The sequence below is a fragment of the Pteropus alecto genome, unplaced genomic scaffold (assembly GCF_000325575.1).
Source record: "Pteropus alecto unplaced genomic scaffold, ASM32557v1 scaffold106, whole genome shotgun sequence".
Lineage (NCBI taxonomy): Eukaryota > Metazoa > Chordata > Mammalia > Chiroptera > Pteropodidae > Pteropus > Pteropus alecto.
In genome coordinates this window covers 11,513,245-11,529,304 of record NW_006442103.1, presented here as the reverse complement: position 1 = coordinate 11,529,304, position 16,060 = coordinate 11,513,245, and the positions used below count along the sequence as shown (strand labels likewise).

Here is a 16,060-nt window from a genome sequence, read left to right as displayed (position 1 = left end):
CGGAAATGTTAACTGATACTGAAGCTCCCCCTGGTGGAGGGTAAAGTTATAGTTAGATTGCATTTACTGTTAATTTCTAAAACTAGATTGTTCAGGGGCACTAAGCCATTAAAGTAAGTGAGTGAGTGAGTGAGTGAGTGAGTGAGTGAGTGTGTGTGTGTGTGTGTGTGTGATGTTACCTAGAACTAGTCCCATTCTCACCCACTAAGGCATCTGTTTCACTTGTTTTCCTCTTGTATCCATAGCAGTGCCCATTTATCTTCGTTTTAGTGGGAAAAAAGCGAACTGCCAACTGTAACATCAAGCCCCCTCTAAATTATGTAGTACTCATACAAACAAAGCCATTATACTTTAAATAACCACAAATACTAATATGTTGTTAGTTCTTGGGTATTTATCATACAAAATTCGTATAATATTGAGAACTTTTTGATTTTTCAGCTATAAAAATATATCTTCTTTTCAGGCACCATCTCCTCTGGAACCGAGACTAAGTAGTTCACACAGGGACAACACTGAAACACACCAATCTCCCTGCCTAACGGCGTCCCCTTCCGTCCAGTAATTTACAGCCCTGATTTCACCGGGTCCCGCTTTGCATCCTGCTGTGTGTCACGGGCATTTATCCCAATTATACACGATGTGATAAAAGAATACACTGTACCCGTCATCTTTCTCTACCATGTTCTAAAATAGAGGACACCAAGTTTATGCCACTAGTCAAGCACACTGGGACTTGGGGTTCTTATTTAATGATGTCTACTTAATCTGGCAAATAACTACGCAATCTATATAACAGGTAATATTTAGAAATTTTTACTCATTTGTGAGATGTTTGTCTATGATTTTAAGTCCAAAGGAATGTTTGAGAGGTGAGTTTTAAAGCAAGAATGACTTTGGAGGACCTTTTATGCTGTGACATGGACAGACTGGTCCTAATGCTTCACTTTTTTTTTTTTTTTTTAAATTTATTGCATTTATTAGATTTTTGGCCCCTCAATCCCAGACATATGTATAAGTGGATCAGTAGAAGGTAAAATATTACATAACTAAGTTTATTAGAAACTTGAAAGAATACAATTTCCAAATATTTTTTACAGAACTTTTAACATTTTCTCAAGTTGGTCAGAACTTACATTTGTAGTCTGAGTTTTAAATTTCAATTCCATAACTGATGGGCTGACCACATCCTGGAAAGTCTCAGTAGGGCATGAACGCTACTTCACACCTGGCTGCAACAAGACAGCATCTGGATCCCTGAGCGGTGATTTGGACTCTCCGGGGCTGGTCTCCTCCTCAACATTCAGGGACAAGGCACAGGGTTTCCTAAGCTTGTTTCTTTCCTTCTCCAGCACTTAACTGGCTAAGGAGCTGTTCTGCTCGACCTCTATGGAGAACAGGTAAGTCATATTACCCTAGGTCCATGTCCTACTTAAAAGCCCCATCTTTTGTAAAAATGGAAAAAGCCGGGAAGGAAAAGCACCACTAAATAGCCAGCTAAAAATTTAAATTAGCAACTATGCTATTTCATATAGAGTCAAAGCAAAAGCAACGGGCAATCTTTATGTGCTTTTTCACTTTCAGATTTTCCACTTCTCAGATTCTTCAATCTATTATAAAGCAAATTTGAAAAATTTTACATAACATTTCATTGATGGATTTGTACCCACAAATTAACCATGGCAAAAGGATTCCCGTGATGAAATTACAAGCTGTGGAAGATTTGCAATAGTAAAAGTTAAACCCTGATACAGTATTAAACTTATCTTTTTACATATAAAAATAATACACGGTGGGATAGTTTATTCAAGAAGATACAATCTCTAAGATCAAGAGAGAATATATAAAACTATTCCATGTTGTCCGATGTATTTTACTGTAGAGGAGGAATAAATATCTCTAGAACAGAAAGTGCGAGGTCTGTTCCTACATCACTAGTTAGTTACTTAGGGGTTTAAAGCCACGAGTTCTGCAGGTCCCAGGCAGAGAGGAGCTACTTGTTGCATTTAAAACGATGTGGTCAATACAAAAGAAAGGCCTTAACTCTATAAAAATAACAAAAACACACAAACCAAATGAAAATGTACTAAAATTTAATCATCCATAAAAGCTGTAATTTAATCTGACAGTAAAACACAAGAAGCAATATTAGAGTTGGTTTAGTATATAATATTTTCAGCTTTGAAAGCCATAGAAATCAGTTATACCAGTTTTTTTCCTATAAAAGACCCATTTTTCCAAAGCATTATGCACAAACAATTTTAATTAGAATATAATGACAGAATGATATTTCATAATTTTTTAAATATAAAATGAAGTCAATGACTCAAAAAAGTTATCTGCTGCAATGAGTTTGAGGGGAAATTCCATAATCTATATCATTACAGATATAAAGTATAATGGTTCAACTTTTTAGTGCTTGACAGGGAGGAATCATGATAAAAAGGTCAATATGAAATCATTTGATTATAATAGCAATATCTAACATTTGAAATGCATCCATGCTCTTTTGTATAATCATATTAGAGTCAAGTATATTTATTTTTCACATCTGTTATAACTGCTATTGCGAAGGAGAAATACTATTGTCTTACTTTCCAAGAGATATACACTGAGCAATTTTTTCTCCAGGGAACTTGTGCAAACCAATATAAGATCTAAATTCTTCACATAATATATAAAACAGGAGAAGCCTCTTCAGATTTATTTTTGAAGTCTGGAATGCTGGCACTTTCCAATTAGGCAACAGTTCTTCATTCCTGTAATCTAGAACATTGAATGGACACAAATACATATTATATACATGGTTAATTTCTTGACGTTAGAAGACGAGAGTAAACAGGCAGAGATGTAACAATATAGAAAGAAACAATGATTTTGGCTGATTGAGAACTAAATCATACTAAACAGCTCCAGTTAATAGGGCTACTTTAAACTCCCTTTAAAAACGTTTAAAAAATAGTTTTATTGGTATTTCACAATATATCTGACAGTCTTGTCTTTAAAGAGGAAAATAATGATTATTTTATTTCTATCCCATTATCATCTTATTTGAAGAGTTCGTTTCTGCTAAGGAAACGGCACCTGCCTGCATCAACTTTCCATGGGAAATTTTTACCAAGGCACTTTATGGTGGCACATATATCAGGATCACCACTTCCGGCACAGGTTAGGACAAGAGATGATCTGGAGAGCGCTGATCCCCACATTCAAGGGCATATGATTCAAAGTTACTCTTATTGCTCAACAGGAAAGGAAAAGAAAAGTTATAGGAAGAACTTCCTGAAAATGAATTTCTCTCCTAGGTCTTTAAAAATGGGACATATTAGAAAGAGATTAACATGTTTCAATATAATTTTGCCTAAAAGCTAAGACTAGGGAAGCTGCCTTCAAGGTTCACATACTCTTACTAACAACGTTTACAATTGCAGTTTAAATTTACCCCAAATCTCTGTTTTCCAGTGGGATCAACATGGCCCTTCAAGTCTGTAACTACAACAGAATGCTCTGCATGCAAAGTACTCTGTTAAGTGACCTAGCATCGAACGTTCAGAGAGAACTCAGGTGACTTATTAAGTAGATTGTAAGTTGAATTATATATCAGAACCTAAAAATTTATGTAACCAGGATGAAAGTCTTACTTCTAGATCTAGGCCAAGATCTCTATCCTCTAAGGTCAAACTCACAATACACTGCAGCGTGTGTAAGAGGGAATTTTCACAATAGGCCAGGAGATGGCACCTCTTCCTTTAGACATAAATTTAATGGACGTTTTCTGAGACTTGGAAGAGGATCAGCAGCTAAGGTAATGGATGGTATCGATAAGCCAGTCAACTATAAGAGTAAAGTTAATATTTTTCAGAACAGGAACTACAGTCCTCACTTTCCCTTGTCTTTGCACCCTTACCGAAACAGACCCAAACACCAGCAACTGTATCAACAATCACTTTCAGGGCGCTGATGATGTACAATTATTAAATCGAGATTTCACTAAAAGCCTAAAGCCACCATTTGGCCAGAAGCTGTCTTTCCTGAATGCAATTCCCAGAGGCAATCCCATGCCCTTTCCCCCTCTCTACATTCTTTTAAAAAGGAGCATAACTACTCAGTTGTCTCCCTTGGGAGAGATTCATTCACACACCCAAGCAAGCACAAACTAGTTCGTTCGTGCTCTGGAAGAGGTGATCTCCTCAACAGGCCACGAGACGCAGCAAGAGTTAGTGCAGCCGGCTCTCACGTGGGGACACTGACTTCCCTCTCATGGGACCAGGTTCGCAAATCACATCATAAATCCACTGCATAAAAATACCCCTTTATGGTACTGTCTATACAGCTGATGAAGATAAATATATAGTTAAAGAAAAACAAATGGTCCCATGGGGCCTGGTTTCTCACTTGAGAGGCAGCTTCAATGCTGCCACTAATGTCTTTCCAAAGGGTTCACATAATGAAAAATAAGCAGCACTTAAAGTCAGCTACTACTTAGAAACCTCCAGACAAAACCACCACTCCTGAGAGCAAATGACCACTGAAACGACACTGTGCCAGCACCATTCACCCAGCGGAGTGGCTCAGGTGGAAAGGACAGACGATACCGAATTTGAGCAGGATGTGGTACTCAGACTGCGGATAAATGTGTAAACTGGCACAAATACTTTGAAAACCATTTTAGCAGTATCAACTAAGGCTGTCCGTACACACATGGACAATCTGGTCGTTCCTAGATCTACACCAAAGAGAAATGCATGCACACGTGCACGGAGACCTGGGCAAGAACGTGCACAGCAGAACTGCCCAGACTAGTTCCCGAAATGAACCCAAATGTACAGCAATAGCAGAATATATAAATATGTTGCTAGTATAGTCACACACTGAAAATGAACTACTGCTACACGCAACAAGGATAATTCTCAAAAACACACATTTTTGAGTAAAAGAAGCCAGACTTAATACATTACATGTTTTTGTTTATGTTAAGTTCAAAGAGAGGTAACATTAACCCATGTAGTTAGGAACTGGGGGCGGGGGTGGGGGGGCTGCCATCTGGGGAGCAAAGACTACTACTGACACATATGGGTGTGTCCACTGAAATAATTCATCAAATGTGCACTTAAGCCTTTTGTTTCAGAAGAACCACTGTTCCTCTTCAATTCAACATGAATTTGAGAGTGACCTTGGAAGGCGTTCTATTCATTCCACTACTATTTTCTGAGTACCCATTCTGTACCAGGCACTGGGGACACAGTGGTGAGCAAAACAGACGTGGTCCTTGCCTCAGACAGCTTACGATCTCAAGGGGAGACAGAGAAATTACCCAACAGATGAACATACCCACAAGTCATATATCGCATTTACAAGTAACAGGAGCCTGGAAATACCCTCATGGGTGAAAAGGGAAGTGGTTACGGTTGGGGAAAGCCGAAAATAAAGTAAGAGGACAAAAAGGCATGAATTCTGTTTTTAGCATTTACCTGGCTCAGAGCTGCTGCTTACTGCAGGTCTAAAGCAGCAGACATGACTTCTTTTTAGGCTTCTTCTTTTCCACTGGTGTTTTTCTATTTATCTGTCTGACCAGGTCATAAAATATCTAAATAAGAACAAGAAAGAAGTATTTATTCAACCAACATTTGAGGCCTTGTTCCATGAAACAATCTTAGGTTGGTTCTGTTAAATATTCTGCTCTTGGATCTGTATTTTGCTGCTTCATTTTAAAGGCAGGTTTCTCAGAAGCCCCAGGAGACTCTCGGTCAGGGTAAAGCAGGACTAACCTGTTGACACCGAGGGAAATATACTTGCTCTTAGATATTAATATCAAATTAAGAAAAAGAATTAGTGCAAAATAAGGTAGTGAAGTTATATCCTTCATGGACTCTTAGACATGTCAACACCTAATTATTAAGAGAACAGTTAACGCTCAACTGGAATATTCACATTTATTCTATTTAAAAAAAACTTCAAACTTACAGAAAAGTTGCAAGATAGCACCAAGACCTTGTGTATATTCTTTACCAAGATTCACCAGTTAGTAACATTTTATTTACCATGTGTACTTTTTCTCATCTCGCTCTCTACACACACACCCTCACACACTCCCCCCGCCCCCGCCCGCTCTTCGCTTTCTCAACCGTCTGAGAGTAGTCTGCATACCACAGGGCCCTTAATAATTGAGTGTGTATATTTCCTAAGAACAAGGACATTCTCTTACACAACCACATTACAGTTATCGCATTCAAGACATTTCACCATTGATACATTGCTCTATCTACAGTGCAAATTCCAATATTGTTGGTTATTCCAATAAATGTCCTTTATAGTAATTCCTGACCCCACCCCCCGAAAGAGTGCATCCAAGATCACATATTGCATTTAATTTCCTGTCACTTTAATCTTCTAAAATCTGGAAGAGTACTTTGGCCTTTGCCTTTCATGACATTGTCATTTCTGAAAAATAATGGCTAGTAACTTTATAGAATTTCCCTCAATGTGGATTATCTGATGTTTCCACAGGATTACATTCGTGTTACACATTTTTGGCAAGAATAGGACAAAAGAGATTCCACTCAGCACATGATTTTTGCTTGTCCCTTTTTGGTGATGTTAATTTTGGTTAAAGTGAAAAACAGATAAGGTCTGTGACCCTTGATTTAAAGTGACAAATAATATGTTGATAAATCTTTTGGATTCACTTTGGATTAAAAAATGCAAGGTATCAAAGGTAAAAATACAATACTACTTATTTCACAGAAATGGATTACTTTAATTCTGATATGTCCATGTGTTTCACAGAGCTAAGTATGCCATAGCGTTGGAATATGAAGTAGATCAGCTGAATTTGGTTCTGTGCTATGGAATGCGAACGCTCATTTACTAATGATCTGGAATAGAAACAAATTATGACAGAAGCTCCTTACTATTATTCATCTGTAATAACAGTGCTTTGTAGAAGTGTATCAAATGTTTTAGTTTTTAGGGGCATTACTGGGACGAATGGCCAAACTGAACATGCACCGAACATGGACGGTGTCACTATCAATTTTCTCGATTTCAATAATTGTGTTGTGGTTGTGTAAGAGAATGTTCTTGATATACAGGTATATACACTAACATATTTAGAAGTAATATAGTGTGATATACATATATGTGACAAAATGGTAATGATTGATGAATGTAGATGAGGGGTAAATAGAAATTTATTGTTTTTGCATCTTTTCAGTAAGTTTTCAAAATAAAATACTTAAAAATGGATTGCTCTATATTTTAAGATGGACTCAGATAAAACTTCTATTTATGTTTTTAAATGGTCCTAAAATTAATATTCCAAACCCATAAAAGTGATTTATTTATATTTTCTTTCTGCTCCTTCTCTCCTCCTCCCCATTCCCATTTTCTATTTCTCTATTACCTTATTTCTCTATTACATTAATTTTCTATTACCTTATTTCTAAGAAAGCTGAAAACACAGAATTTATGAATAAAATGGTAGTTTTGTTTCACAACTCTGAAATCCAAATTGTTTTATAACTCTGAAGCCCTTCAAGAACTTGATATGCATAAGCCACAAACAAGCTCATTAGTTCCCTACCCACAATGTATAAGCTATAAAATGAAAAATAATAAAAGGATAAACTAAAACAGTAAATAAATCAAAACCATACATTTCTTCATGCTAGCCAGTTTCAGGTGGTAACTGATTTTGTAGTATTACCCTTAATTTCTTTGGCAAACACTGCCCACCTCAGAGAAGCAGCTGGTGAGTGATGAGGGCCAGTTCAAGCTATAGTATTTGTTACATATGCTGAAAGGACCTCAGCCTAGTTTCTTCCTCATTCCTCTGAACTATAGAAAAATCTAAAGAGAACACAGAATAGTTTCTTAATCCTTCTGCCATTCCTCAACTAGGACGTCTTGATTCCAATGATTATTCCTAGCAAAGAACAATTCTTGATTAAGACTGATGGTGATTCATTCTGGTATAGCTATGTATTACTTTCAGAACATAGCAAAAATGGTGTGGGTAAGAGTTTTAAAAATATATAGAGATAAATATAGATATATAGAAAATTAGAGAGCATTTAGTCAAGCAGTATGTCCATATATAATTTTAAATTTGAGTCCAAGAGTTGACTCTTGTGAAAGTATGATCCCTCTGTCTTTAGGCATTCAGAAATCACACAGTTGTTTACAAGGCTTTAGCTGTCAGAGGAAATATTAGCTATTAATGTAACTCTATAGTTAGATTATCAGGCTATAAAGAAACATTAAAAAAAAACTTGAAATATTACTCTCTCAAGAATTTCCAGCATGAAGTTTGTAATGTTTTCTAAGAGAGTACAGATTCTTAAATAGCTAATGCATTTCATTTTGTTTTGTTTTCCTATTTTTGTTTTATAAACTCTCATGTCAAGGACTGACTTTAACAACTGCTGTAAAAAAGGTAGCTCTGCTGCATTTGCAACCTCGATGCAGAGAGGGGTTTAGTAGTATGTAAGCTCCCACAAATACGTCAGGCTTAAATGGTAAGTAACTGTGCTCACTGGACCCTGGCCCAACTCAGCCCCAGCTAAGGCCTATTAACTTACGTGGTGAGTGGTACCAGTGAAGGTGACAGGGACAGCAAAGAACCAGATCCCTAAGGCCAATCATCCTACAGGTAGTAACTTGCATTACTGTTCTCCTAGCCAAGCTCATGCATCAATCCTAATGTTTTCTTTCAAAGTTATCTTTCTTTTTTTCTTTTCTGGAAGGCTATACTAAAAATTAAAATTTTATGATCAGCCACATTTTTCAAAATAACATCTATAAAACTGTAATTCCACCACAAAGAAAGTTGAAGCTGGAAGCATATCATTTTTCCTTTTATTGACTTGGCAGCGACTAAGAAATAATTGCTGTTGAAGATCTCACTAGGATTTGTTCCCCACTGGGATGCAAACTTCTTCAGGGCAAGAACAGTGTGTGCCTGGATGACTATTACCCTGTGCCTAATACAATGACAGACACATAGGCATGCAATAAATATTTGCTGAATAAATCAAATTTACAAACATCTTATTTTTATGCATGTAAAAATTATGAAAATTGTTTTACCTAAAAAAGCAAGCTTTGATATTCTTACTTGTAAAACAGGATTTGCAGCAAGTTCACTTTTTTTTCCCTGCCAGATGGTTAAAGTAATTTGGTCATTTCAAAAATCAGGCAATAGTCTATAACCATAAGTCAAGTAAAAATGACTTATAAAACCAAAGGCCAGAGAGGAACAGCAAGCAAAAACACAGGACTCTGATAACCTAATCTACTCTTAGCTCTCATCTGTGTTGTAAGTGAGCTGAATTCTGATTGGTTATCTGGGATGCTACAAATAGCAAGCACACCAGCAAGTGCAGCTTTTGCACTATTGGAAAAAGAAAAGAAGCCTGCTCTGGTTTAAAAAACAAACAAACAAACAAAAAACCTTATTTTAAAATCAACAAAAACAAAGGAAACCTCAAGGTTTTGCTTGGTTGGTGGTGGCAGTTGGGGAGTTCACTAATCTTTTAGGAATCCAGTGAACTCTGGCCCTTCACACCCAGGCAGGCAGCTTGCTTGTTAAGCATTCCTGTCCACAGCTATGTTCTCGAGATAGTGGAGTACTTAAGTCATGGACAAAAAAAGCCTTGTGCACCTGCTGTAACAGGCCTAAAAGACCAAGTGAATGTGAATTACAGTTCCATGTCCACACTCAGATTCCTCCCTTTAAGTCACGCACTAAAGGGAAGCAGGACTCACAACGCCAAATTCTATGATGTCCATGAGGTAATATCTTTCTGTATAACAGAAACATAAGTTCATCGTAACAACTACTTTGATTTTTGTATTTTCCTACTTGATTTTACAACCTATTTATACATATTTGCCTAGGTAATTGTTACAATACAAGAGTGATATGACAATTTTCATACATTGCTTTCTGGCATATCATTTAGAAGCTTGGCAGGACTTTAAACATAGTCTCTAACTTAAACTCTCCTCTTTGCCAATAAAGTAAATATAAGTGTCCTCACTAATAAGTGTCATCAAAGTAATTTTATGCAAGCAAAGGATTATAGTTTCTAAGAATTACTTAGTGCTACCTATAAATTCATAGAATTGAGACTGTTTAAAAGAATAAATTTTTTTCTTAGTTTTTTGGCTGTTAAAAGAAAAAAACTAAAAAGGCGCCTGTCTGTGCTGCCTAGCAGCTGTAGGTTACCTCATTAACGTTGATCTTTGACTTTGCAGAAGATTCTAAAAAGGCACAGTTACACCACTGTCTTGCTAAATTCTGACCCTGTTCTTTGCCAACTACTCGCTCATCTTCCAGGTCACATTTATTGCCAACCAAAATCATCGGAACCTGTGGGGAAGGAAAACACATAAAATGAGTAATAACATACTTGTTACTTAGCAACTAACTGCCACCAATTGAAAAATGTATTGAAGACTATAAGCTTCGCCAAATGCTTAAAAAAGGGCTGTATGTGTGCTGAGGGGAAGAAAGTGGATAAGAGGGAAGAGACAGAAAAAACATGGAAGAGATCCTACCATGCTGATCTGCTAAATTATTTTAAGAATATAATCCCAAAATTCTCATGTGAGCTACTATTAATAACTGAATTACAAGTAGAAAAATCTGAAGGAGAAGGAATCTCCTGCAGCACAGATAAGAATGGCCTAACTGTGGGTTAACTGCTTCATTTCACGGGCCCAACCAATGCCAAAAGTTAAAAGGCCAACATGGTAAGACCAACACGGGAATAGGCTCGACTTCTACATTTGACATCTAGCTGTGAGGAGGAAATAAAGCCACAAGGCAGCTTTATGTCTTCCCATATTTTCCATAACAGAAATGCTTGGCTATGTCCATCCACAAAACCCTACTTCCAATAAAACGGGTTGCTAACAAACTGTACAATGTTCTTAGTTCAAAGGTATCTAGAAAGCAAAGTCATTTGTGAGGTGATGGACACTATACAAAAGAAAGGATTTAAAGGACATGGTGGATACCTAAAATAGGCAATTGTCATGTGTTAGATGAAACACACTAGACACCTACAACTCCACCTTTTTTAGTTTATTATGCGGGATAAAGAGATTAACATTACCAGAGTTCAGTGATTTGCATGTAATTGCCTATGAAAACAGAACTCTCTTAGATAAATTAGTCATGGGAAGGAAGAGAACTATTCATTAGGTTACCGTTGGTCATGAGTCATATGGCATAAAGCCCTCCCCGCCTACAATACTACCCAAAGATAAGGTCCTGAGCAGGTGCATATGTTCCCATTAATAATGAGAGAGAACACACAAAAACAGAAAGGTACAAATGAAATTTTATATCTTAATTTATATAACTGAAAAGAAACTCTTTAGCTCAAAACTGGGGTGAACATGTAAAATATATAATTCATCTTTGCGAAAAAGCACAAAAACAATGACGTTAGTCATCAAATAAGACAAAAATTCTGAAACAAAAATAAAATTAAAAAATATAAAAACCCGATTAAAATCTTTAAAATAATTTTAAAAACCTGTAAGTAAAAACTATACCAGTAGCACTTTAGAAATATGAGCAAATCATAGGTTCTTAATAATGTTCTCTGAACACCGTTTCTGATATAACTACCACCTCTCAACGTTTGACTTGAGTCCAATTCTTCTCCCAAGAATTCTGACTCCTCTTCCTCTGCTACACTTATTACCCATAGAGACAACGAACGCTTTATCATACATGTCCTCCTAACCATCTCAGCATGTAATCTGTAGGTAAATTTAGAAAGTTAAAAATTTTTTTTGGTCACAGGAGCTCTTTTAGGCATGTGGTAGATACCCTCCAAATACTCTACTGACAGAGAAAAAAGACGCTTTTTATTTGGCCATAGAAAGACGGCAGTATATCTTATAGAAAGAAAAATACTTACATCTTCTGTGTCTTTAACCCGTAAAATCTGTTCCCTCAGGTCCTGTAAGTCATTAAACGTGGACTGAGCTGTAATAGAATATACTAGTGCAAACCCTTGGCCATTCTTCATATACAAATCCCTCATCGCTGTAAATTGCTCCTATAATAAAAAATACGCAATTATAAACATGATTTCTTGAACATATATTGGAATAACTTAAATGAGAATAATCACAAGTGAGCTACTGAATTTTTTATTACATGCTATCATGACAATGAACACAAGACATGATCCGTGGTTTCTAGAAACTCTGAGATGAATGTTCCTGTTGCCTACCTATGTGACTCACAACAATAACAATAAACTGGAATCAGGAGGGAAATCTTAACCATCTTAATTTGCTTTTATGTGATTTTGAAAACTTTAAATTCCTTTTTATATACAGATTCTAAGTAAATTATTTTGATGCTACTAAAGATGGCCTCCAAGGTAATGCTGTTAGAAAAGAGAAGTCCAAGTATGGACTCTGAGGCTCTCCAACAGTAAGAGGCCGGAGAGATGAAGACGAATCTGGAAAGAAGACTTAGGCACAACCAATGACACAGGCAGAAAACCAAGCCTTTCGGGAAGCCGGGTGAATAAAATTTTACAGAAGATAGTGATCAACTAAGTCAAAGGTTGCCGAAAAGTCATGGGAGTTGAGGATATATGCAGGGGATTGATTAAAAATGACAGACCATGGACTTAAAGCTGTGTGAAGAGGGGGTTGAGGATATGAAGGATAATTAAAGATATTAGGATAAACTGACTGCAGGGAAGTTTATGGCTATGAAAGGAAGTGAGCTGGAAAAATAAGAGGCGCTGAATGGAGAGTAGGATGCTTGAAGACGAGATCAAGGTTCTATTACAACTATTGGGGTAATAAGCAGGAGTAGCATCATCCTTACCTAAACACAAGAAGAAACCCAACACATAGGTGAACTCAACATAGAATTTAATAGTGATGTGTGGGCATTAAGTACATCATAGATGGTTTCATGCACATAAAAAATTTAATAAGCCCTACATTTAGAGAATTTATTCCTAAACAGAATAGTTACTTTTACGTAGAGGAATTATTCAGATAACAAAACCTATTCACAAATTCAAATCTACCAAAAAAAGAGAGAAAACATCCTTACTGTTCCCGCTGTGTCCAGGATTTCGAGCATACACTGTTGGCAATCTACTTCAACTTGCTGTTGGGGTTGGGGCGGGGCGAGAAAAAACAACATCAAAACGTCAGTCTGTTTTCCTCCCACCTCTTTACTCAAAGTATCTATTAACAACTATAAAGCTTTTCTTCAGTTTGCTGTATTGGTCAAGACTTAACTTAGTACTTAATTTAAATAATTAAGAATCAGGAACATTCTAAAAATATTATAGAAGCCATGGCTGTTCATACTGAGTTTAGATATTTTCTGACCACTGAAAACTTTTAAGTAATGACTTGTTATTGTTAGAAGGCAAATGGTCATACTCTGTGACTTAAGAAAAACTACAACAGGTATACAAAGAAAACAAAGCAAAAACATATTAAACAGCTCAAAATGTAGACGAGGTTTTGAGGTAAAGAAAATTTTGCCAACTTATCATGTTCAAGTTGTTAAAAGTTTTACTGAAATGTTGCACCTTAAATTTAATACACGAGAAAATTTTAAGAGATAAAAGGAACACAGAAGTGCTAAAATAAATAACAGTGAACTCATATAGTCCTTGAGACTTCTTCAACTTGTTTGGAAAAGCCGTGTGCATATGGTGAAATTTTATACACTGAATTCTATTTTCCCAGTGTTTTATAAAAGAAGCCTGGCCTAAAGGAAGTAGCAACTATCAAAATGCAAAAAATTTTTAATAAAGAAGGGATTAAGAAAGTATTCGATCTTCAGCATTCTAGGTATATATCTCTGTAGTTAAAGCTTTAACCAGCAACTTATTTGGGAGAAATTTCAGTAATGCAACACTGTCTTCTAAAATTAACCTAAGGACTATTTTAAATTCTTCTTCTGTGTCAGATCTGGGATTGATGAGGAAAATTACTGGCGGCCACAAATTCACTGTCCTACCATTTACATGGGACTAGTGTAAACTGAATGAACATGCCCGATTTGTAAATGGGCGCACGTTCAATGAAAAATGAAGTAAGCCTGTAGTTTCTCACTGTTCCTACAGCATGATTTTGTATCCAATTGGCAGATAATAAAACTGCTCTGCCACTGTGGCTTGATGAGCTTAATTTCTTTTCTTTCTTCTGCTGTTTCTTCTTCTTCTTGCTTTTGTTTTGTTTTGTTTTTTTGGTATATTGTTGGCTACTAGTCTTTCTTAAAACACTGTCCTTCCCCACCCCTCCACGACTATAACAGGTTTGGGAAATAAAATCATAAAAACGTTTCACAATTCTAGCTGGTCTTGTAATTAAGTAAAATAGTATTTTTTGTAAAGACCAATGTTTTCCTTTTAAATAAGCTTTACTTTTTAGAGCAGCTTTAGGTTCACAGCAAAACTGAGCAGAAAGTAAGGAGTTCCCATATACCCCTCTCCTGCTCCCCACCAGCCCACCCCATCATCAGCATCCCACACCAGAGTGGCGCATCTGTTAGAATCAAGGAACCTACACCAACATGTCATTATCGTGCCCAGTCCAAACTACATATTATGGCTTTGTTCTTGGTGCTGTACGCTCTATGGGTTGGGACAAATGTATTACCACATATACCCACCATTACAGTATCATACACAATCCAACAACGAGTTTTTTATAGTCTAAAGATCAAACATCTTTAAAGTTATCATATAAGTAAATATAAACTATCAGTCACCAGAAAACTTCAAGCATAAAAGTGATCTCAATTTTAGTTCACAAAGAGTTCATCAAAAATATGCCTACTAATTATATGCAATTTTTCTACATTAAAAATATTTCCTATCAGGAAAATAAGTGCATTAAAGAACAAATTACTAATCAGGAATAGAACACATAGCTCTCTGTAGCTAAGTAGCATTCTATGAGAAATATTTTGTCTTGGTGAAACTTTTAAAAACAGATACAGAACACTTGTATCATTTTTCAAAATTATTTTTAAAAAGCCATTCCATGGATCAAGTTTTAAAGTCATAAGGAACTACTTATAAGAATGTGCGTACACGTTTCACATTTTACCTTTCTGTAGGAATCTTCTATCGTTGGGTCATATTTTTCAACAAAAATTCCCTGAACAAACTGAACTGTCTAGAAAAAAAAAAGCAGAGAAAAGTTAAGGACTTGAAAATCAACCCCTCTTGAATGTTATTTAACCGTACAATGTGGTAAAGATGAAATGAAATTATGTGAAAATTCTGGGTAAACATGTAAATGTAAAGTATCATTTTTCAATAAGGATACACCCGTAACTACGAACACACTCATTATAAAAGGAGATGGACACGCTAAAGACTGCGGGCAACGCTGTGGTGACATTACACTGTCAAATAAACACTAAACTGACTTTTAAAGTGCAACAAAGATACGGTTAAGGACACAGAGTCTAATTTACTGAAAAATGAAAATTCATCAGTAAACTCCTATTACTCCTTTATGTATCTGTAGTAACTTTTATCTCATGCCCTTAAAGGACACAGTCAAAAAGTTCTAAATTTTAAAGTCTTAAAATGGTCTTTCTAATTGTGAGGGAAAAGAGTAAAAGAAATTAAAATTTATAGAATTTATTAAGTTTATAATCACATTCGAATTTCACATTCCCCCCAGAAGCAGTTATTTTTCCCATTTGCCAGCTGAGATGCAAACGTACAGCTTCCTTATTCTAAAGCCTTACTCTTTCCATCTTTTTCAGGTCATCTACTTTTATCTCTAGGGTTTCTGGAAGCTCAAACTAGAAACTAGGTATTTTATCATTTGGTAAATGAAAAGTACAGAAGATGATTGTGAAATATTTCCTGGACAGGTTCCGGTACACTGTTGCCTTAAAAGCGAAGGTAAGAATGTGGACTGAGGTCAAGTGGGCTGAGATCATCTACAGTTAAGTTACCCAGAGGAGTATTTTATACACGATTTTTGCTTGAGCTAAACAGATGAACTTGAATATAGTAAACTAACTTCTTTCCCC

The 16,060-nt window shown here is 36.1% G+C and overlaps 1 protein-coding gene across 1 annotated transcript in view; it reads right to left on the bottom strand.

Moving 5' to 3' along the window:
• Positions 1–2,073: 2,073 nt before the first annotated feature.
• The window catches only part of RAP1A (RAP1A, member of RAS oncogene family), a 53,345-nt gene continuing 39,358 nt past the window's right edge, over positions 2,074–16,060 (bottom strand). Inside the window, exons 3-8 of the mRNA XM_006919639.3 lie at positions 15,118–15,186; positions 13,100–13,156; positions 11,937–12,077; positions 10,229–10,372; positions 5,472–5,587; positions 2,074–2,766 (exon numbers count right to left, since the gene is read on the bottom strand). Coding sequence (XP_006919701.1) covers positions 5,501–5,587; positions 10,229–10,372; positions 11,937–12,077; positions 13,100–13,156; positions 15,118–15,186 — 498 coding nt within the window. The 3' untranslated portion in view covers positions 2,074–2,766; positions 5,472–5,500. The remainder of the gene's footprint in view (positions 2,767–5,471; positions 5,588–10,228; positions 10,373–11,936; positions 12,078–13,099; positions 13,157–15,117; positions 15,187–16,060) is intronic.